This window comes from Astatotilapia calliptera, chromosome 14, assembly GCF_964374335.1.
Source record: "Astatotilapia calliptera chromosome 14, fAstCal68.1, whole genome shotgun sequence".
NCBI classification, from domain to species: Eukaryota; Metazoa; Chordata; class Actinopteri; order Cichliformes; family Cichlidae; genus Astatotilapia; species Astatotilapia calliptera.
The window spans coordinates 28046617-28065785 of NC_137435.1; the positions used below are offsets into that span (position 1 = coordinate 28046617).

Genomic DNA, 19169 nt, shown 5'->3' on the forward strand with positions numbered 1-19169 from the left:
GTAACTGTTAAGCTTACAGTGTGTACTGAAGCAAACAAATTCAATTTCAATGAAGCATACCAAACAATCTGGGGCAAATGCTCGTGCTGCTGCACCACTAAAACATTGCATTTAACAACGAAGGAATTGTTTCAGGGAATTTTTTTTGTTTTTATTTTTTGGGCCGTTAACCTGTCACTGTTAGAAATATAGCTGTGCGACTCCAAGCTGATTATAGCTACCACCCTCACAAGACAAAAAATAAATAAATCTTCATTCATTAGGCACTGAGAGCTTATTTAGATTTTCAAAGGACTTTTCCTTTTACGAGCCTAAAATAAGTCAACCCAAGGAGTTTGTTCCCATTCTATTCTCTGCTAAAATACACTCGTCTTCACACATATCTTCGTCACATATCATTAGTAAAATACCTGTGTTGGGGTTAGCAAGAGGGTTAGGTTTCCTCTGGATACCACGTGCTGTTCCTGTGTCTTCATTGATCTGCTGCATAGAGTTGAAGTCAATTGTGTATACGCGGCCGAGGGTTGACAAGCTGATCTCATCTTCCCCGTTCTGGTGGGCTGTCTGCAGAGCAAGACAACCACACCCAATATCAGTGAGAGATATACAGATCTATACCCACACATGATCCTAACACATTAAATATTCTGACACAAGGTTTAAAAGTCGACCCATTATTCATTCTTTAGTTATCCTTTATTGTAGCATCCTACTAAATCATTATAATATATTACAAAATAAATAAAATTTCAACAATGACTAAACTGATATGACATAACATAATAATAACAACACAGTAATGTGTACCTCAATAATGCGGCTGTCAATGCGGTTGTAAGGATGCCACAGTCCCCGGTCATCCCTCCACTGCCAGATTGCTCCCTCTGTTGTCTGGACACTGCCCTTCTTAAGCATTACATCAACTGCAAAGATGCCTTCTCTGGGCAAGCAGGGCATCAGCTCACTGAAAGGGAAAATACAGAGGTTACCCAATGCAACAAAAATGTTATAGACAAAAATGCCACAAAGTAATAAGCTGTTGTTTTAAGGAAGATTCCTTAAATTACATGAGAAAGGCACGCGCACACACACACACACACACACACACACACACACACACACACACACACACACACACACACACACACACACACACACACACACACACACACACACACACACACACACAGAGAGAGAGTGGTAAAACACACTGACGCCCATAGTTTTGATAAACTATGTGCAGCAAACAAAATAAAAACATTGCTCAGGTGTCTGTATGTCTGCTAGTCTTTAATTTTTGCCACACTGCCCAGTGTGACCTTAACAATACCATATGAGTGAGGTCAGCTCGTAGAGCTCCTGGGGGCTCCGGGGTACCAGTTCAATCTGTTCCTGGCAGCTGCCATTTGACGCTCCACACAAAAGGAAACGCAGAGTTTCTGCTATGTCTAATTAGAAGAGAAAAAAAGATAAAAACAAACATTTTCTCTGTTAAGTGTTATGTTTCAAGTTCATACACACCATAATAACACTACTGATAAAAATAAATCAATGGGTTGCGCAATGACTAAAATAAATTAATTTCAAGACATGGCAATTCTTTTTAAATCATTTACAAAGAGCCATAGGACTGCAAACGTTCACAAAAATAGCATTAAGTACATGTTTAGTGTCACATCTGTTTGGTTTGCTGGCAAATAAAGACTGCAAGTTCACAAGATGAGAAACAGAAAATGAAAAGCTTTATCATGTAGGTTGATGTAGCTGTTAGCAGGACCACTATTGACAGGCAGTCATAATTTGGATTTCAGTAATTTTGTGGGGGGAAACAAGTTACCAAACTGTATCTAGTAACTAGCACGTCTTAAATCTATTAAAAATATGCTATCCCGTAAAGTAAATACACTGTAAAACCAAAAAGGAAAAAGCCAATACTGTCAGGGGGCCTACTAATGTGTGGCCTATGTGCAAATGTTACTCACTCTGTTTCATAAGCTGGACTGCCAGGCATGGACAGTTGGAGCACATAAGTGAAAACATGCGCACAACCATGATGAACATCCCCGAGCTGAGCACAGGAGGAGTCACTACCAACAGCTGCTGGATGTTTGTCAACAGGTCCCTTGATGCCACCTCCTGCAACAGGTTCTGTTGATTTGAACGGAGATGCATAAATGTACATTAAGAGGGCATGTGGACTACAAATCTCTAAATGGCAAGAAACAACTGAAACAGCAAACATGGTCTACCAAAAACAAACTGAGGTACAGACCTCTTCATGCTGAAAGTTGTCCACCAGTCTGGCGAAACAGAGACAAGTACTTTCAACTGACTTCTTATCCTAAAAAAGGCAAGAGAATAAATGGTGGATAAGTAAAAGATTTACCACATTAAATAAATGACCTCACTGCTTGACCCAAATCAGACGTAATGTACCGTTGTTGCTAATGTCAGATCAGTATCCTTTATATGAAAACTGTACCTGATGAGTAAGTCTCTGAGTCAACAGTGGCAGAGAGTCAGCAACAAAGTGGAACTCATCTGGAGTAATGCTCTGGCAGCAGTTGGCTGCAATAGCCAAGGCATTCCTCTGAGCATTAATGCTAAAGAACTCCAGGTACAGGAGGCAGTCAGCAAGCCCACCCTATAAGGGATGACAGGTGAGGATCATTACGACTAAATGCGGCTAGCAGAGAAAAGACAAATTAATGGCACAACAAAAAGACAGCGTAACACTTACGGCCTGCAAAATGGCTTTGCTGTGTCGCCTTGACAACATCTCCAAGGCAGTCAGGGCCTGCTCTGCTACGTCAATGAACTGAATCACCTGAAGCTGCAGACAAGAAAGTCGAACAATCCATTAGCATATGAGAAGGTCACTGTTATGAATTAACAAGTGATTACTGACAGAAAGTGCCATGCTTTACCTTCTCCAGGAAGACAGGAATGGCATCGACCACCACAGCAGAAGATCGAGGGAGGGCCTCCATCATGTAAGTGAGTGCACGCGAGGCATGGTTCATCTGAATGCACAGAGCAATGATGTGAAGATAATCAGTTGCATGACCCCCCCCAAACAAAAAGTAAATAACCCAACGACATTTACAATAACAGAAGCCAGTCATACTCACAATATCAAAGTTATGCTCCATTTGTAACAGTGTAATCTGCGAAAGAGCAAGCAGTTACATGGAATTAAATAGCATACATGTGAAAAAATAAAAAGTAACTGATTTTCTGTCAACCAATATTTACATTACACATAACTGTGGGAGGAATTTTTCCCTGTAAAACAATGAATAGGTGAGACACTGCTTCAAAACCAGGAAACAGGGCTGTGGAGTACAGGAAGCTAAACAGCCAAAGAAAATAGGATTTACCAAGGCAGGAACGACACTTTTCACAGGAAATCCACCAAGTGTTTCCTCATTGCCCATCACAAGCAACTGGCACATTTCTATTGCGGCTTGGAGTTGCTGAGACTCGTCACCTGTGGCCTGGAGGCCTTGCAGAAGCTGTTGAGCCTTGGAACCTGAAAACAAGGGAGCGATTTTTTTTTTTTTATTAAAATATTTTGAGTGCAACAAGAACGCTGATGTCAATGTTAGAAGACATTACTCACTGGCTCCACTGCCTATGGTCCTGTGAAAGAGTTGAGACATGCGGGGTCCCAGGGGCCCAAAAAGATGTGGAGGAAGACCTCTGGCCTCTAGTAGAGCTAAAGGACATACAAAGCTTTATGTATTAAAAGGTCAAATATTTTTTGTAATATGAGAAATCTCTAAGGTGGTTTTAACATACCTTGAAGCCTTCCCATTTCAGAATCATCAGACTCACTCTCACCAGAGGTGGTCATGCCCACTGCTCCAGCAACCGAGCTTGACGCTGGAAATAAACCGTAAAAATTCATATTTTAATTTTTTTTTATTGAAGTGAAAACAATGTATTAAATGGCCATAATTGTGTTAAGTTTTCATCTTCACATAAATGAATGGAAATCTGAATCATCTTAAGATAAGATAGAACTTTATTAATCCCTCGGGTGGGTTCCTCTGGGAAATTCGATTTCCAAAAAGCACAGCACCGACAGAAGTTACAGAATACAGAGACAAATATAAATAAAATATACGAAGGGGATAAATAGAATAAATAGGAATAAAAATACAAGTGAATTGCACATTTCAAGTATTTAGGTCTATTGCACCATTGACTATTTACAAAAAGTATTGCACAAGGTATTGTACAGTGAGGTGAAGAGGCACTACAGCTTAGTCGTTCCCCCCTCCTTTGTCCTCCTGTTTCTCCTCCCTCTCCCCTCCAGAGAGGAGTTAAACAGTTTGATGGCGTGTGGGACAAAGGAGTTTTTAAGTCTTAAGCTTAATTGAATAATGAAGTGAATAATTAACTGACATTTTCAAACTGCAATGTGAGTTATTATAAAAAGATGGTGTTAGTTAGTCCGACTTTTCTAGTCTATAATTATGAGAAAGATCGGAGCAGAAATCTTAGTAGTTCACCTTTTACTTTAGAAAAACCTCTTAGTACATGTTCAGCTACACCCCAATCACACATCATTCCAACATTTGAGTTATTTCTGGTTGCAATAAGTAATCTTAATTTGTTAGCGAAAGTACCTGAAGCCCCTTGTGATGCATCATCAGTGCGAGCGGCTGATGAGTTGGCCCCATCTTGGTTGTTGTCGGAGTCGGCCATTTTCTCCTGTCGGCGAGCGTCGGCTGCCCCGCGCTTGCCCAGGCCTGAGCCCCGCCGACTGTTACATGCGTACAAAGAGACTCTGATTATTATACTTTTATAGTGTCAAACTCCAATGCATTCTGTATCATACGAATACATAGCAGTGGTTCCCTTGGCTAGTGATTCTACTATGGTAAATTTGGATCATGCAACTGAAACAGAGGCTTCCATGCATAGTTACTGCCCTTTTATCAAATGCACGTTAGAAGTTTTCATGTTAAACTCATGGGCATACTGCCAACCATGTACATTGTGCAGGATTGTTGTGCCACCTCATGTTGTAAAGGGTGGTAAAATAAATTGGGGTCAGTTGGTCTGATCTATAAACACAATGAAATACCAGTTTGTACCTTCTGTGATAGAGACATTTTTCCCCAAAATGCCAATTTGCAGACCTAAATATTGATTATTTAAGGCCACTCAGCTGATACAAGCTGCTAACCCGTTCAGCTTAAATGAACTCTAAACAAACACAATCACAGCATTTGCACAAAATCGTTTCAGCCTTGATGTTTGTTGTTTTTTTGTTTTTTTGTTTTTTTACTGAAATCGTAACAACAGACTTTGAGTAGTTTTTTTCTGTTTTGATGAGAAGTGGCTTCACATCCAGTTCAGTCTGGGTGGAGCTCTGCTACTGACAGACACTGGAGCTGATGAGGCGTGTGCTTTAAAATAAAATATCATTAGACCAAGCAGATTTTAAAATGGCAACATTGGTGTAACATCATGAAATAAAGCAAGGGATCTTTAAGTTTTCATCTTTTGTTATTTAAAAGTTTTAATATGCAAACTGATAAAAAGTTTAAACTCAACCCTTTGGCCACCCATCTGAATAAAGCAGTCACACTAGCAAAAAAGGCATCAGTTAGGTCCCAGTAGACTACAACCAAGAGTTTAATATATGTAAGCTAAGGTGTTTGGGTGAGTTGAGTCCAATGAATGAAAAAAAAGAAGAAAAAAAAAAGTTTAGCAACTACTTACCATGATTAGTCATTACCGTAATATAGTAAACATTCCAACCTTAAAGAGGACATGAAACACTACATATATAAAGGCTAATTTACATCATGGAGCCCTGCTCTCAAAAACTGAAATAGATACAATGTAGACTTAGATATAACATAACATAGATACACTGTCTGTGAACTGATTGCATCATCTAGGGGCTGTACAAGTGATTTTTTTTTTTTTTAGTTTTAGTGTCCTTATTCTCACGAAGGTTTCTGTCTCTGGTTAGCTAACATAAACTAATAGAAGTCTATTAGCCGCAAACCAGCCGACCAACCACATGACCCAGCGTTCTGTCCTGACAGAACATGGCACTACACATGTTCTCAAATCTTTAAGCGCTTATTTCTTAAATTCAGCTTCACAGACAGCATCACATTTGTCAATTTTTGAGAGCAGGACTCCAGGATGTAAATTATCTTTTATATTTTTAAGAGTTTAATGTCCTATTGGGGAAATAGAAAAGAAACAGAGGCGGTAGAAGAAATGGCATAAACTAGCAGATGTGTGTTGTTTTTTTTTTAGTAAAGCCTATTCTGAAATGCCAACTACTGTTGGCATTTGGCACCTTAGCCTCTGTGAGAGTTCTGCAGGTGCAGACAGAGGCACAAAGAGGTCCAAGCAGCACAATCCTTGGTCTGCTTTGGGCGATCTACAGGAAGAACTTTGTAGGACAAAAGGTACCAACCAACACTTGACCATAAGTGGACCAGGTGAGGGACCCTCAGAGACAAAGGCACAGAAAGGCCACCACTAATGATCTGTCTGCAGATAACCTTTATAGACCAACTTCTAGACAGATATTCCTGACCAAAAGGCTCTTTTCATCATTCTGGCTTAAGAGAAAAGACTGACAGCACAGCACTAGGTCTCATCATTAAAATTAGACTGCAATCATTTTAGATGCTGAATAAATCATGAATATGCATTTCTTAACTTTAGTATAGCTTCAATGATGTGCACATTCCTTAAAAATAAATATCCAGAAGTAACATGCATTTTTGTTTTTTGTCACTGTAGTATACCTGGTGCTGGCACAGGAGCCCGTGGTCTTCTGGCGTGTGCTCCGCCGAAAGTTGGGGAGCTCTGCTGGAGGAGACTCGCTGCGCTTCTTAGTGGATTTTCTCAAACCTAAAATAGAAAACAGTGATTATAACTTTTGGACTGGGCCCCAACAGTGGCATCAAATTCTTTCATTTAAAAACATCTTCTACAGGAGGTGAATCAAATTTTTTAATTAACCCTTTAAGACCTACCATAGAACCAAGTCCACCAGAGCTGATATTATATTTTTACATGCTGTAGTGCCATTTTGGGAGCATTTCAAGTTGATATACATCAATACAACCATTATAGCCCAGATTTTAATAATATGTCTGCATTAAGTGCATAGTAATTATATAAATTGCAAAAAAGTGCAATAACCTACAAAAAAATTGAAAATCATTTTTGTTTTTTTAAACATATATTTCTAGTTAGAGAAATTTAAGAGGCCTATCTCTAAAAATTGTAAATACAAAAAAGTTGCACAAAATAGATTCCCACCACAGGAAATTTATTTTGTGTCTTCATAGTTTTATTTTTACTGCAGGAAAAACGAAAATAAATATTATAATGCAAATTTGCAAAAAAGCAGCATATGCATCAAAATAAACTATTTCCAGCAGTGCAATATGAGTCCTAAGCATCCCAGAAACTACACAGAAAGTTATAAAGTCAAACATAACTTTTAAAAACACCAGTAAAGGCTCATGAGGCCCCGATGGTAAAAAACTACATTTCCGTGAAAATGACGTCACTTCCGGTTTCGGGCAGGTAATGGCGGACGTGAAAGTTCGCTCTGACGTCTATTCCAACGTAGGAAGTGTTATGAACAGCTGATCGGATTGGCAAAGCGTGTTTGTGGAATATTATGTTTTTGTTGCTGCAAGCGCTTTTTATGCACTTTTTGCAAAGCTATATGTGGAAGGAAACCGTGACTTAGGACAAGCTGATGGCATAAGATGTAAGTACAACTCCTCCGGTTTCATATGCAAAAAAAATTATTGCGCTAGCTCACGTGGTTGCAGTGCTACCGGGATTTAAAAATAGTTACGCAAAACAGAGCGTGCCCGCTCCGACCGGTTTTAAAGGGTTAATTATTCAATAGTAAAACATGTAAGAAGTTTGGGCTGTGGAAGAAAACAGAAAACATGCCACTACATTAGGTTTATGGTTAAAAATCTGTGAAAACACAGTCAACACATAAAAGCAAAGACTGATGCTATAGTAAAGGCCCACTGGTGTTGCCTGTGTAGAGCCCTGCACCACAGACCAGTGAGTATTAATAGCAACACCTATGGCACTATGACAAGACAACCTTCATGCTAGGTCTGTGACTCATAATTCAGTAGCATAAAAATAAATATTAACAGAGTTAAAACCAAATGAATTAAACATTAAAAATTGACTTCTGGACTTCATTTGACCTCATCTTCATGTCCCACTTGCTACTGATTTACAACATGTCAAACAAAAAGGTCCATCAGACTTATTTCAGTAAGTCTTCCAGGGGGGTAATTCACTAAAAGCACATACTTGTCCTATGACACAGGCTGCTGTAACGTGACTAATTTAATATGATCAAAATGTTCTTTCGCACTGAAAAGCACACAAAAACATGCTGCAGCACTGTACATGCTTGCTTACTCACCATTACAGCATAAAGTAACAGAATCTGTGTATTAAAAGGCAGAGGCGGACAGATATGGATATGGCAGGAGAGATGAAGTACTTTCCTTTTGACAGAACCAGCTCATGATTCCTTCCCTGCCCTCAAACATAACTCTGGTCAGCTGGTGGGCCAACACACCAAAGCCTACGAAGGAGGGGTCTCTATTTGGGCCATAGCCCATGGAACAGAGCTGACTTCAGTTACTATCCTTTCACCCATCTAGAACAGACTGACCCCACATTGACCCCTCTGAGTTCAAACTCACTTCACCAGACATACCAGATTTTCACTAATACATTTGTGCAAATGGTCTATATAGGCTATCAGACAAGCTGGATACTAGAGCCAATGTCTTCCTAGAAGCAACTCTTGCAACTCTGTGGCCATTTTGGCAACACCTTGAGGCAGTTAAATGAAGTCCTTATGTAAATGATTGGAGAGAAAGCCTGAGTATAAATTTTGATGGTCACCGGGACACAAAACTCACCAAATATAATTATTAGCTAAACCTCATTTAAGTAGTACTTTTATTACATATACACAACATGGTTGTCACAATACTGGAATTTCAAACTTGTCAATACCCAGGAAGATACGCAAAGCCATTTTTGGTGCCATGGGGGCGGGGGCTGCTCCTGTATCTAAGTACTAGTAGCCATAGCTACTAGCTGCGTTCACTTTATCAAGGAAGTTAGATGCCTTTGTTTTGCTAACAAGGTAAAGCTATACCACACCAGCAGCAATAATATGCAAGGCCCATTTTTCTTTAGCTTCGAACCACTCCTGCAGCACTTACAGGTAGTTTTGTCAGTACTGTATGTGACTTATTAATCGAGTCACAAATACACAACAGTTCACAGGGCTCTAGAATGTGACCAAATTTTTCAATGGTGTGACTAAAAAAATAAAAAAATAAAAAATAAAATCTTAGGTCGCACTGGTGCGACCAACTGTTCAAGTAACAAAAAAACCCAAAAAAAAAAAACCCACCACACTTCATGCACAGCTCTCTCTCTTTTAAGAACAGTTTCCCGTCTCAAATCTCTGTTTTTGGCATTATTCATTCGCTTATTACCCACCAGTCTACCGTTGTTTACAGCGCTGTCGGCAGCTGTGGTTTTTTTTTTTGTTTTTACTTAAATGTCCTCGGACAGGAAAGCCTAATTTCTGCTGCCCAATACTGAAGAAATTTAAAGAAATTATGCAAAATTGGAGAATACTGCAGAATATTTTTAAGATTATATGCTATAAAAAGCCAGGCCAGGAAGTTTTATTCTCAGTTACTGAATAAAACACAAAGGCATCTGCTGTGATGCTCACAATTCTGATGAAGTCTCACAAGTATCAGTACTGACTGTCTGAGGCAAAATTGAATCGAATCGAAACCTTGTGAATCGGAATCTAATAGATTATAGAAATCAGTGACGATACCCAGCCCTAGTGAGTAGCCTAGGCCCGACAGAAGTGGATGTAGAGCTATGGGTAATAAGAAAAGATGAAAATAACTATTGATAACTTTTTTGTTAAGTTAAACCCTGATCCGTCTGAAATTCATAGCCAGTGCTCTGACACGGAGTCATCAATCTCTGAATGCTGAAAAATCACAGTGTATCCAGAAAATACATTATATGTCATGATAAATGCACTGCCTAAGTGTCCCCTCTCCCCACTGTGCCATCGGCCCATCTGGCCAACACCAGTAGGCGGTAGGGTAAAGTGTCTTGCCCAAGGACACAACGACCAGGCCAGAGAGCCCAGGGATCGAACCGGCGACCTTCCGGTTACAGATGCGCTTCCATCAAGTTTAACATTGTCTACAATATTGCCAAGGAGTGCCAAAGCACTTCAAGCACAAGATTGTTATTTAATCATTTACAAATGAATATTGTCTGTATGGACAGCAATTTACCCCCCAAATAAGTGCACATGTAAAACTGCGCTGTTAAGTGATGCGGTTGAAAAATTTGGGTGCGCCTAACCTTTGTGCTGGTGCTCCTAAGAAAAAAAATTTAGGCGCACCAGTGCAACCATGGCAAAACGTTAGTCTAGAGCCCTGGTTCAGGACAGAGTACATGTTTTACAGTTTTACTACACTGCTGCCATGTTGAATTGTTAAGTCAAGATTAACAGGCCTGTTCCAAGTTTTAGAAATATAAATCCAAACTGAGGCAGTATTCCAGCTGATAATTCAAATTTGGAATACGGGATTTTTGACTTCCCACTTGAAATAAAACGCAGCAAGAAGGGCATCCGTTGTGCCCTTCTTTATCTGGCCTTGTGACCCTCGACTCTTTGTGTCTACCTAACGTTAATGTGTGCGCCAGCGTTAGCTCCAATATTCATGATAACCGTTTTTAATACTGTTGTTGAAACTACTGACCTCTTGAATTTCCTCTTAAAGTGCTGTTCTGTGTTGTGAATGTCAATTGAGGAGAAAAAACTTCATGCAAATTCATGTTATAGATATGATAAGCCACAAAAAGTAAAACAAAAAATAATAATACACTGACCTCTCTCTCTTCTATGATAACTAAAGACATGTTTGCCACAATATAGCTGAAACTGTTGTGAACTTCTGCAGCACACATGCAAAGGTGGAGCAATGTGTTTCCCATTTCAGATACTTGCTCTTTTGGGGGAGGGGCAAGAGAACCAGCTTTAGTGTACTGTGCTAAAACTCAAAACATCTGCATTCATAGTAATTTACAGAGCAGTAACTGACTATACTAAGTTTACAGGACTACCACGATATAGACCATGTTACAAAAAGTCTTGTTTACTGCTGATTGAGCCTGCCATACCTGTGAAATCACTGACAACTGAATGACCACCAGTATTTATACATCTCCGGTTTCAGGCTACTGGTACTTATGCCTGAAATATGAACCAGCTCTGTGCAGTCCACACTCAACATGTGTACATGAGACATCCTAGTCAAGACACAAACTTTTTTTATACACACTGTGTTACAGTGTCACCAACTGTACTTATAAATCATAAATATATGAATTACACTAATGTCTGCATATGGGCCTTTTTGAATGTTTTCTCTGCACAATTTTATCTGAAGTTAAAATCATGTGTATGCTTTACCAGTTATGCTGGAATATGTCTAATACAAAAACAAATACATTTATTCCCAGCAGTTCAGAATAAGGTTTTGTATCTCATGATGTAACACTTAATCCCTGGAAAATAACACCTCAATTCAAATATCAAAGACCAATGTGCCAAAAGATAAAAACAAACAAATAAGAAAAATAAACCCACAAGCCAAATCCTAACCCTCTTTATAGTATTAAGTTCAATGGAAAGAAAAATTAAAGGAGAGCTCTATTTAAAAAAAAACAAAAAAACAACAACAACAACAAAAAAACAAAAAAAAACAACTTCCCTCCGTGATAGTCAACTATTCTGAACAATAGAAAAAATATAAAAACAAATATGAAAGAAAAATTTCTGAAGTACAAATGCTGTCCTCATAGAGCTAATAATGCAGACGTACACAGTAAATGTAACTTACTTGCTAGCTTAGCTTGTAATCCTGATGGCCCAGGTTTGGAGGTCTCAGTTTTGGATGATCCAGGCAAGGACAGTTTGGGTTTTGGCAGATTGACTTTGGGGTTGAAGCGAGCTGCCCACTCAAATTTTGAAGAGCTGGCAGCTTTGGCCTGCTCTTTGTCACGTGTACTACGGCGTGGAGAGGGGCTAGATGCTGAGCGGGAGCGACGTGCCTTGGACTGGTCTTTTCCTTGTTTGACTCGGGCGCCTTGGGTGGTGGTGCTGTTGGTGCCTGTGGTAGAGGAAGAGGTGGAGGCAGAGGAGGAGGAGTCTGTCACGTTGCTACACCCAGCTTTGGCTGAGGCGGCCGATTTAGACGCCAGCTTGGTGGGTTTTGCAGTTCTGCCCTCGGTACGATTGGGGAGGGACCCAGCGGTGCTACTAAGACCGGGGAGAGAGTCTGCTTTTTTCCGTTTTTGGATTGGCGAGGCCCCAGCGGCCACACTCTTCTTGCTCTGGCCTCGACCTGACGATGCAGGCAATTCTGAAGTAAGTGATCTCTTCTTGGACTTAACTGGGCCTTTCTTGGTCTCTGAGGTATTGTCTCGGGGTGATGGGAGTGATTTCGGCTTCTTGGCAGGGGTTGGGCCAAAGGTACTTATTTGGTCAGGAGCTTCACTTCGCTTCAGCCCTCGGTTGCCTTCACTCTTAGATTGGTGGCCTGGTCGCTCTTGTTCAGATGTTCCTGCAGCCTCTGGGTCGTCTTGCAATACAAATGAAGCCACGGACAGAGTAAGACCGCTTCTGTTAGGGTGGAAAAGACACAGAAGTCCATCTTAGAAGATTTATGAATCCTAAAAAGCAGAGCATTGCAATGCCACATTCACTGCCCTTTTTTTTTCAGATTTTGATCAAAGTCCAAAAGGACAAAAAAATGCATGACCCTATTTACACACACATACACACTAAGCACCAAGTAGAAAACACAGGTACCTTCTTGAGCTGTGCCCTCTGGACTGGCCAGTGGCTGAGCTGGCTGTGGCTTTGGGAGCCTTAGAATTAGGTCTTCTACTTTCAGGTGGGGAATTTGCTTTATGTTTTACCTGCTCTGACTGCAACCTGTAAGGTTGGAAATTAAAGAGCACGTAACAGTGTGGGTGTCTGTGATTAAGTTACTTATAAAGAGACTTGATCAATCTCCAAATCATTTTGCCTGTCTCCCTCTGCATATAATCTGGCCATTATCACGTCTGGAGATTAATGAAAAATAAAGCTAAAAGAGGGTTAATTACCGACTATGACAAAAGAACAAAGATAAGCTTTTCCTTTGATTACATAGGACAATTTTACCATTCAGCAAGTTTAAATACCAATTAACTACAAAGAGACACAACCCAAATACAAATTCCCCTCTACGAAACATCATTTCATCTATTGCTCTTTCAAGAAAGGTTCAACAACTGCTGCCCACAAACTACGGCTGCCTTTTAAATATTCTGATTTTAACTGGACAGTAAGGATGCAGATACACTCACCTTCCAGCAACTGTGTGGTCTTGTGGCTGGGCCGCAGCAGTGTTCCTCTGTGAACGGCGCAGTGACCCCCCTGGATTGGAATTAGGCCGGTTGGACATTGGCACCTCTCTCCTGAAGGGACATACCCTTTCTAGACACTACCATTCACTGTAATAAAGGAAAAAGAGACCACAAAAGAACATTAACAAAATACAAAGACCACCCTTAAACCTGCACCCTCTCACCATCACCACCAAGTTGTCTGTGGTTTAAAATAAGCTGCCGTCTATTGAGATTGCGTATCATTGAACCACAGGTTCACCACTCTGGCCCCTTTGAGATGATCAGTGGCAAAACTTTCTCAAGACTGTACATGAAGATACAACATCTGGGTGGGGGTTGGCAGCAACACCACATGCTAGTAACTACATCCCCTCACAGCTGAAAATCAAAAACGGGGAACTAAGAACTTTTAAAGACTTTATGCAAACTATATTACTGTGGCCCAATATGACCCGTTAAAAATAACTAAATCATAGCACAGAGCACAGTTCGTGTTCCTAATCTCTCAATAACAGTCATAACAAAATGTATACTTCTCTGAATAACATTCAGTAAAATACAGCAGTGCTGTTAATATTAAACCTTACTGCCAATATCAAATTTTACTGAAATGTTTTAGTTTTTCCCCCCTCCCTGTGCTCCATGAATATCATCAAGTACCCTACTTACGCACAGTATAATACATTTTTACACATTGGTACCTTTAAATCTTTGTCAGAAAGCACTACTGGAACCTTTTCACATACTTAAAATCATCAAAAGGATCATTTTACAATTTCCTTACAACAGCAAAAGATTCCTTTGTGTATTATTAACCAAGGTCACAGCCTAATTAAAATAAACATACAATACGGTAGACTATAATTTAATTCTTTTCTGGTTTCAGTTTAAGTCCTAAACTAACTGCCAACAGCAATTATGCTTCAAAATGACTACAGCATTGTATAAAATTTATATATCTGATCCAGTGTGCTTAGTGTTAGGGGTGCAGTACAATCTTAACAGTTTAATTGATCAGAATAGTACAGAAGTTTTCTTTTTAACATTAGAAGTGAATGCATGTATCTAACTCACAGGAGTCAATAAAGTGACAGTACTGATAAGACAATTGATTAACTTGATCTAAACACATACAGGAAGATGATTTCATTATTTGCTAGACAAAAACCATTGAATCCCTAAATAAATATGTTTTTAATTTTCTTTTCAAAAGCATCTGACTATTTAAGTCACAAGTTAAACTATGATATCACGGATACTGATGATAAAAATACGCCACACTTGCCAAGCTCACTGGGCCATGTTAGGCCTGCACTGACAGTGCATCCTAGTCTTTGTTATTCGTCCATTCTGACAACTGGTGTTCCCCACTAGAGTATAATGGTATTAGTTAAGCTCATCAAATGATTTACAGCCTCACATAGACCATCGACCCAGTTTATTTTACCACATAACTAAAACAAGAACTGAAGTGTCCGATTTTTTATACCCATGATTTACAGAGGCCTATATTTCTGACGTAGTTGTCCACCACCGACTAACGCTAGCATGTTTAGCCACTTAATATCCTAGCAAGCCCCATACATTTTAACAATACCTCCATCGTATCGGTTTATTTATACAGAAAAGCTTCACACATCCAAAAGCGAAGCTTGTGGCGTTTACATCTTGAATCTAAAAAAGAGAAAACGCTAGAAGACTTGCTAACTGCGGACCAGCAGTTAGTTAAAGTTACGCTGGCTAACGTAGCAACGGTTACACTGAAATGCGTAGTTGGCGTGCCGGTGTGTCAACCTATTCAGCTAGTACCCTAGCCAAACAAATTGTCACATTTGAGAAGCTAGCTTGTTTGGGTTACGAAACGACATAATGCTTACTAAATGGCAAATACGCCCCTCCAACTGGCGAATAACGATCGGGTTCATCCGAAATTAGCTTCACGTCGAAAAAAGGCAACATCGACAAGACCCGTCTTTCGACAGCGGTTTAATGTAATAAAGCTAGCAGGCTACAAGTAAACTAAAGCAAGCTAAGTTGGCAGTCAGATTGCCAGGACACACAGCTCTGTGTACGTGTACGTGTGTGTGTGTGTGTGTGTGTGTGGTGGTGGTGGTGGTGGGGGCTGACAATCAAGTTTAGAGAAAAGAGAAATACGTTTGTGTTTCGTAAGCAAGCTCACCGTCTACGATTGATGGGGGTAAATAAATCCAAAATACACAACTGTCACCTAGACATGTAACGACGCTGATACAGTTCTACACTCTCCATGCAATTGTCAGCGCGAATTGTTATGTACAGACAGACTCCCAACTAATGTTGGTAAGCTATAAGGATGGCTAACAATATTTTCTGAGCTGACTTAAGGCCAGTGCCTCCCTCTCACTACTACAGCGCTGGCTAGCCTTTTAGCTACTGTTAGCCAGGAAGACAAGTTGACCACTAACAAACAGCGTGCCAACACAGCGCATGGTTCTTGTTAAGACTTGGGTAAATGGGACACATAACGCCAAACAACTCATTCAACTACCGTTAAAGTACCTTGCTCAGAATTCAAAGCGTCACGGCTAGGTTATCATTAGCAAGCTAATACTAGCCTAGCCACAGCGAGGGTTTCTTCAATGACCGTTCTCTCGCAAACAGTAAGCTGACAAAATAAATAAATAAACAGCCGGCTATTGGCTTTAAAATACCTCGCTGTTTTCAATTAAGCTGGGAGCCGAGGTAACACCACATTACTAACCCCGTCGAGACCGAATTAGCAGCTACAGGACTGTCGCGCAGCTTACGATGTTTAATCAAACAAGAGCGTTATAGCTGTTACCAGCTAACCTTGGCATGCCAGCTAATTAACGTTAGCGAGCCTTGTTGTCGATGGCTAACATTTTGCCAGCTCGACAGGATGGTTAAAATGATTTGTGTTGAAAACAGCGTTTTTGGCAACACCGCACCAATTCAGTGTTTATGATAAAGTTTTGATCAAAATTTCCCAAACATTAACAAGTTGTCTAGCTAGCAGTTAGCAAGTAAACGCTAACTAGCAAAAAGAAATGGCCCCTGATACCTTTAGACACAAAAAAAACAGGAAAGCAGGACCGGGATTCGAGTTATTTTCGCAACACCCATTCTTCCGATGTATTTCGAGGTTAAATACTGTCAAAATCCCAAAAGACTACAGGTTTAAATGTCAGTGAAAATGTCTACCTTTTGGTATAATGTTGTTACCTATTTGTTCCAGTGTTGTAGTTGTAACAGACAGTGCACCAGCTCCTCTTTTCTCTCTACCACTGCTAGTTTCACATCAGCTGAGGGGCCTACAACCGCAATATACCTCCGCGTGATTCATCCGCTCCGGGACTAGTTTTCTCCTTATTTTCTGTATCTGCTTGCTTTCAGTCAACAAAGCGAGCGCGAGCACTGGATCGGCTGCTCTTTCGAAACAAAGCGACGGGTTTCTAATGAAGACAATTCAACTATTTTTGTAGGCATCCAGAGACAGTCGCTGAATCACTGAAGTCATCGGTAACATTAGCTTGTCATAAATATTAAGTATCAATCCGCTGGGTCGTGACCCCCCTCCTCCCCCCTTCAACAGACATATATGAAACAAGCATATGTGTAAAATTAATATGCCCCGCATAACTTTTTGTTATTACCCAACATCAATGAAAAAGCAATCGGTCCGTTTCATGAGTCGTTGTGCAAAGACAGTTTTAGTTGCTTTTTAGTTGTCATGGCAACATTTTTTGCGTCCAAAATGGCGTCTTTGCTTGGGGATAGACTGTTTGAAATTAGTGGTCAGGGTCCGCCGCCTCAAAAGGATTTTTTTCAACTTGTCATTACCAAAAACGAGGTTATGTATTATTTATATAACAGACTTTCGAGGAGTAACTGTATAAAGCGTGCTTATAAAAACAATCCCTCTATTTGAGGCTAGCTTAATTTTCACGTTGTTATTTAGCTTTAAATATGGCTTTGCTACTATTTTCTAATATTTATGCTTAACAAATAACAAGCTAATAGCAATATGTTTTAGTAAAATCATTTGCCCTGTTCCAGTAGCATATCGGCATCTTGTAGTCACTACTTCAAGAGAGTCTCCTGGATTAAAGTCTTGAAGTCCCATCTTTGTTTTTCCCCTCTAAATTTAGGTAATACTAACCTCATGGAGGATTTCTTTGCGACTTGAATGCAGAGGTCTTCCCCCAAATCAGCAGAAGACATCTCATCAGGACTTCCAAAATGATAAAACTCTACAGTGTAAGTTTTCTTCATCGAAATCATCACTCCCACTTCCATGAAGTTCTTGATAATATTCTTTTCTAACCTATTTCTGAATCTTGTTTGGGTTTATAATTTGACATAGAAAGGGCTGTGTTTGTCGACTTATCATCTGCAGATGAAGTCGGTGCTGTTTTTGGGCAAAGGATCCTGGATTACACAGCAGCACTGTGCCAAGGAAAGTTTGATTACCTGGAGCGTTTACCTGATGACATCATGCTCCGAATCATGTACTGCCTCGAGCTGAAAGACACGGCACTGCTGGCACAGACGTCACGCAGATTCAAAACGGTGAGGACAACGGTAAAGTACTGGATTTGTTCGATGATACAGAAATAATGCTTTAGTGTCTATTGTTTTTTTCTTGTGTTCAAATTCATTTGTGTTCACGTGTATGTTGTGCTGTGCTCTAACCGGATTGTACCAGCTCTTCAGCTCTGAGAAGTTTTGGGAGCAGACTGTGAGGAACTGCACTGGGTTTAACAGGGACATTGAGGACATAGCCAGTGCCATGGGCTGGAAGAGCACCTTTCTAACTTTTTTCCACAACAGTGATGATAAAAAACAGCAGTAAAATATATATTCAAAAACAAACCCTTTTATTATTGTTGCAAAACAAGTAAAATCACACTGGCTCATTAGCAAACTAAAAAAGACTTCAGTAATGAATGAGGGCTTTTGTGTGTGTGTGTGTGTGTGTGTGTGTGTGTGTGTGTGTGTGTGTGTGTGTGTGTGTGTGTGTGTGTGTGTGTAAAAATGTTGTGAATATTCTCCAAAGGAAGTCACTACTTTTGCATTACAAAGGAAACTCTTGCTTGCAAGTTTTGTTTTGTTTCAAAGAGTGTGCGTTGTGTAAGATTCCTTGTAAATGACATTAAATTGGCACTTCATGTCTGGATGACAACCTGGTGAAATTAAAATGTAAACAAACTTACAGAAAAATACATAAGCAACTGAAGTCCTGCTGACATCATGTCATACTTCCTGTTTACATTTGCTGGTGAACTGCTGGCTGCGCCCTCTGCTGAAAGCCCTCAACCGGCCTCCGCTGTCTTTGCATACACAAGGCAGCCTGGCTTTCTGTGGGATCACTGAAGCAGCCAGCAGAGGGAGCAATGTCACAATAAAAACGTCAAAATGAGTCAGATGACAGGAGGAGGAGGAGGGAAATCAAGTATGTAAAGGTAACGTGTGCAAAACAAGTGCTGTAGTTCTGGTTACCATATCAAGGCCTAAAAGACTCCAACTTACTTATTCTGGATTAAAAGCTTGTACATATACGTGTGTAAGGACATCTGACACAGCAGTCCTACCTACCTCTCCTGAAACCTGTACCA

The 19169-nt window shown here is 40.1% G+C and overlaps 2 protein-coding genes across 10 annotated transcripts in view; one reads left to right on the plus strand and one right to left on the minus strand.

Annotated features, from left to right (window-relative positions):
• The window catches only part of trip12 (thyroid hormone receptor interactor 12), a 28727-nt gene extending 11498 nt beyond the window's left edge, over window positions 1-17229 (minus strand). The window contains exons 1-18 of one of the 8 annotated variants that reach the window (XM_026192264.2): window positions 17208-17229; window positions 13513-13659; window positions 12971-13096; window positions 12000-12781; window positions 6789-6894; window positions 4635-4771; window positions 3802-3885; window positions 3623-3718; window positions 3381-3532; window positions 3132-3167; window positions 2928-3023; window positions 2741-2833; window positions 2483-2644; window positions 2273-2341; window positions 1983-2148; window positions 1331-1448; window positions 808-964; window positions 411-564 (exon numbers count right to left, since the gene is read on the minus strand). In XM_026192264.2, coding sequence (XP_026048049.1) covers window positions 411-564; window positions 808-964; window positions 1331-1448; window positions 1983-2148; window positions 2273-2341; window positions 2483-2644; window positions 2741-2833; window positions 2928-3023; window positions 3132-3167; window positions 3381-3532; window positions 3623-3718; window positions 3802-3885; window positions 4635-4771; window positions 6789-6894; window positions 12000-12781; window positions 12971-13096; window positions 13513-13610 — 2632 coding nt within the window. In that variant the 5' untranslated portion in view covers window positions 13611-13659; window positions 17208-17229. Of the gene's footprint in view, window positions 1-410; window positions 565-807; window positions 965-1330; window positions 1449-1982; window positions 2149-2272; window positions 2342-2482; window positions 2645-2740; window positions 2834-2927; window positions 3024-3131; window positions 3168-3380; window positions 3533-3622; window positions 3719-3801; window positions 3886-4634; window positions 4772-6788; window positions 6895-11999; window positions 12782-12970; window positions 13097-13512; window positions 13660-15431; window positions 15647-15733; window positions 15932-16755; window positions 16918-17207 lie in introns of those variants that run through there. The other 7 variants (XM_026192262.2, XM_026192263.2, XM_026192266.2 and 4 more) reach the window with 7 other exon arrangements.
• Window positions 17212-18426, plus strand: fbxo36a (F-box protein 36a). 2 transcript variants are annotated; one of them, XM_026192276.2, is made up of 4 exons: window positions 17212-17404; window positions 17703-17811; window positions 17951-18135; window positions 18260-18426. In XM_026192276.2, exons 1-4 carry the CDS (start codon window positions 17285-17287, stop codon window positions 18404-18406), a joined length of 561 nt encoding a protein of 186 aa, XP_026048061.1. In that variant the 5' UTR covers window positions 17212-17284; the 3' UTR covers window positions 18407-18426. The 2 variants fall into 2 exon arrangements, with proteins under 2 accessions (XP_026048061.1, XP_026048062.1); XM_026192277.2 differs by having other exon boundaries at window positions 17219-17404; window positions 17951-18123.
• The last annotated feature ends 743 nt before the right edge of the window (window positions 18427-19169 follow it).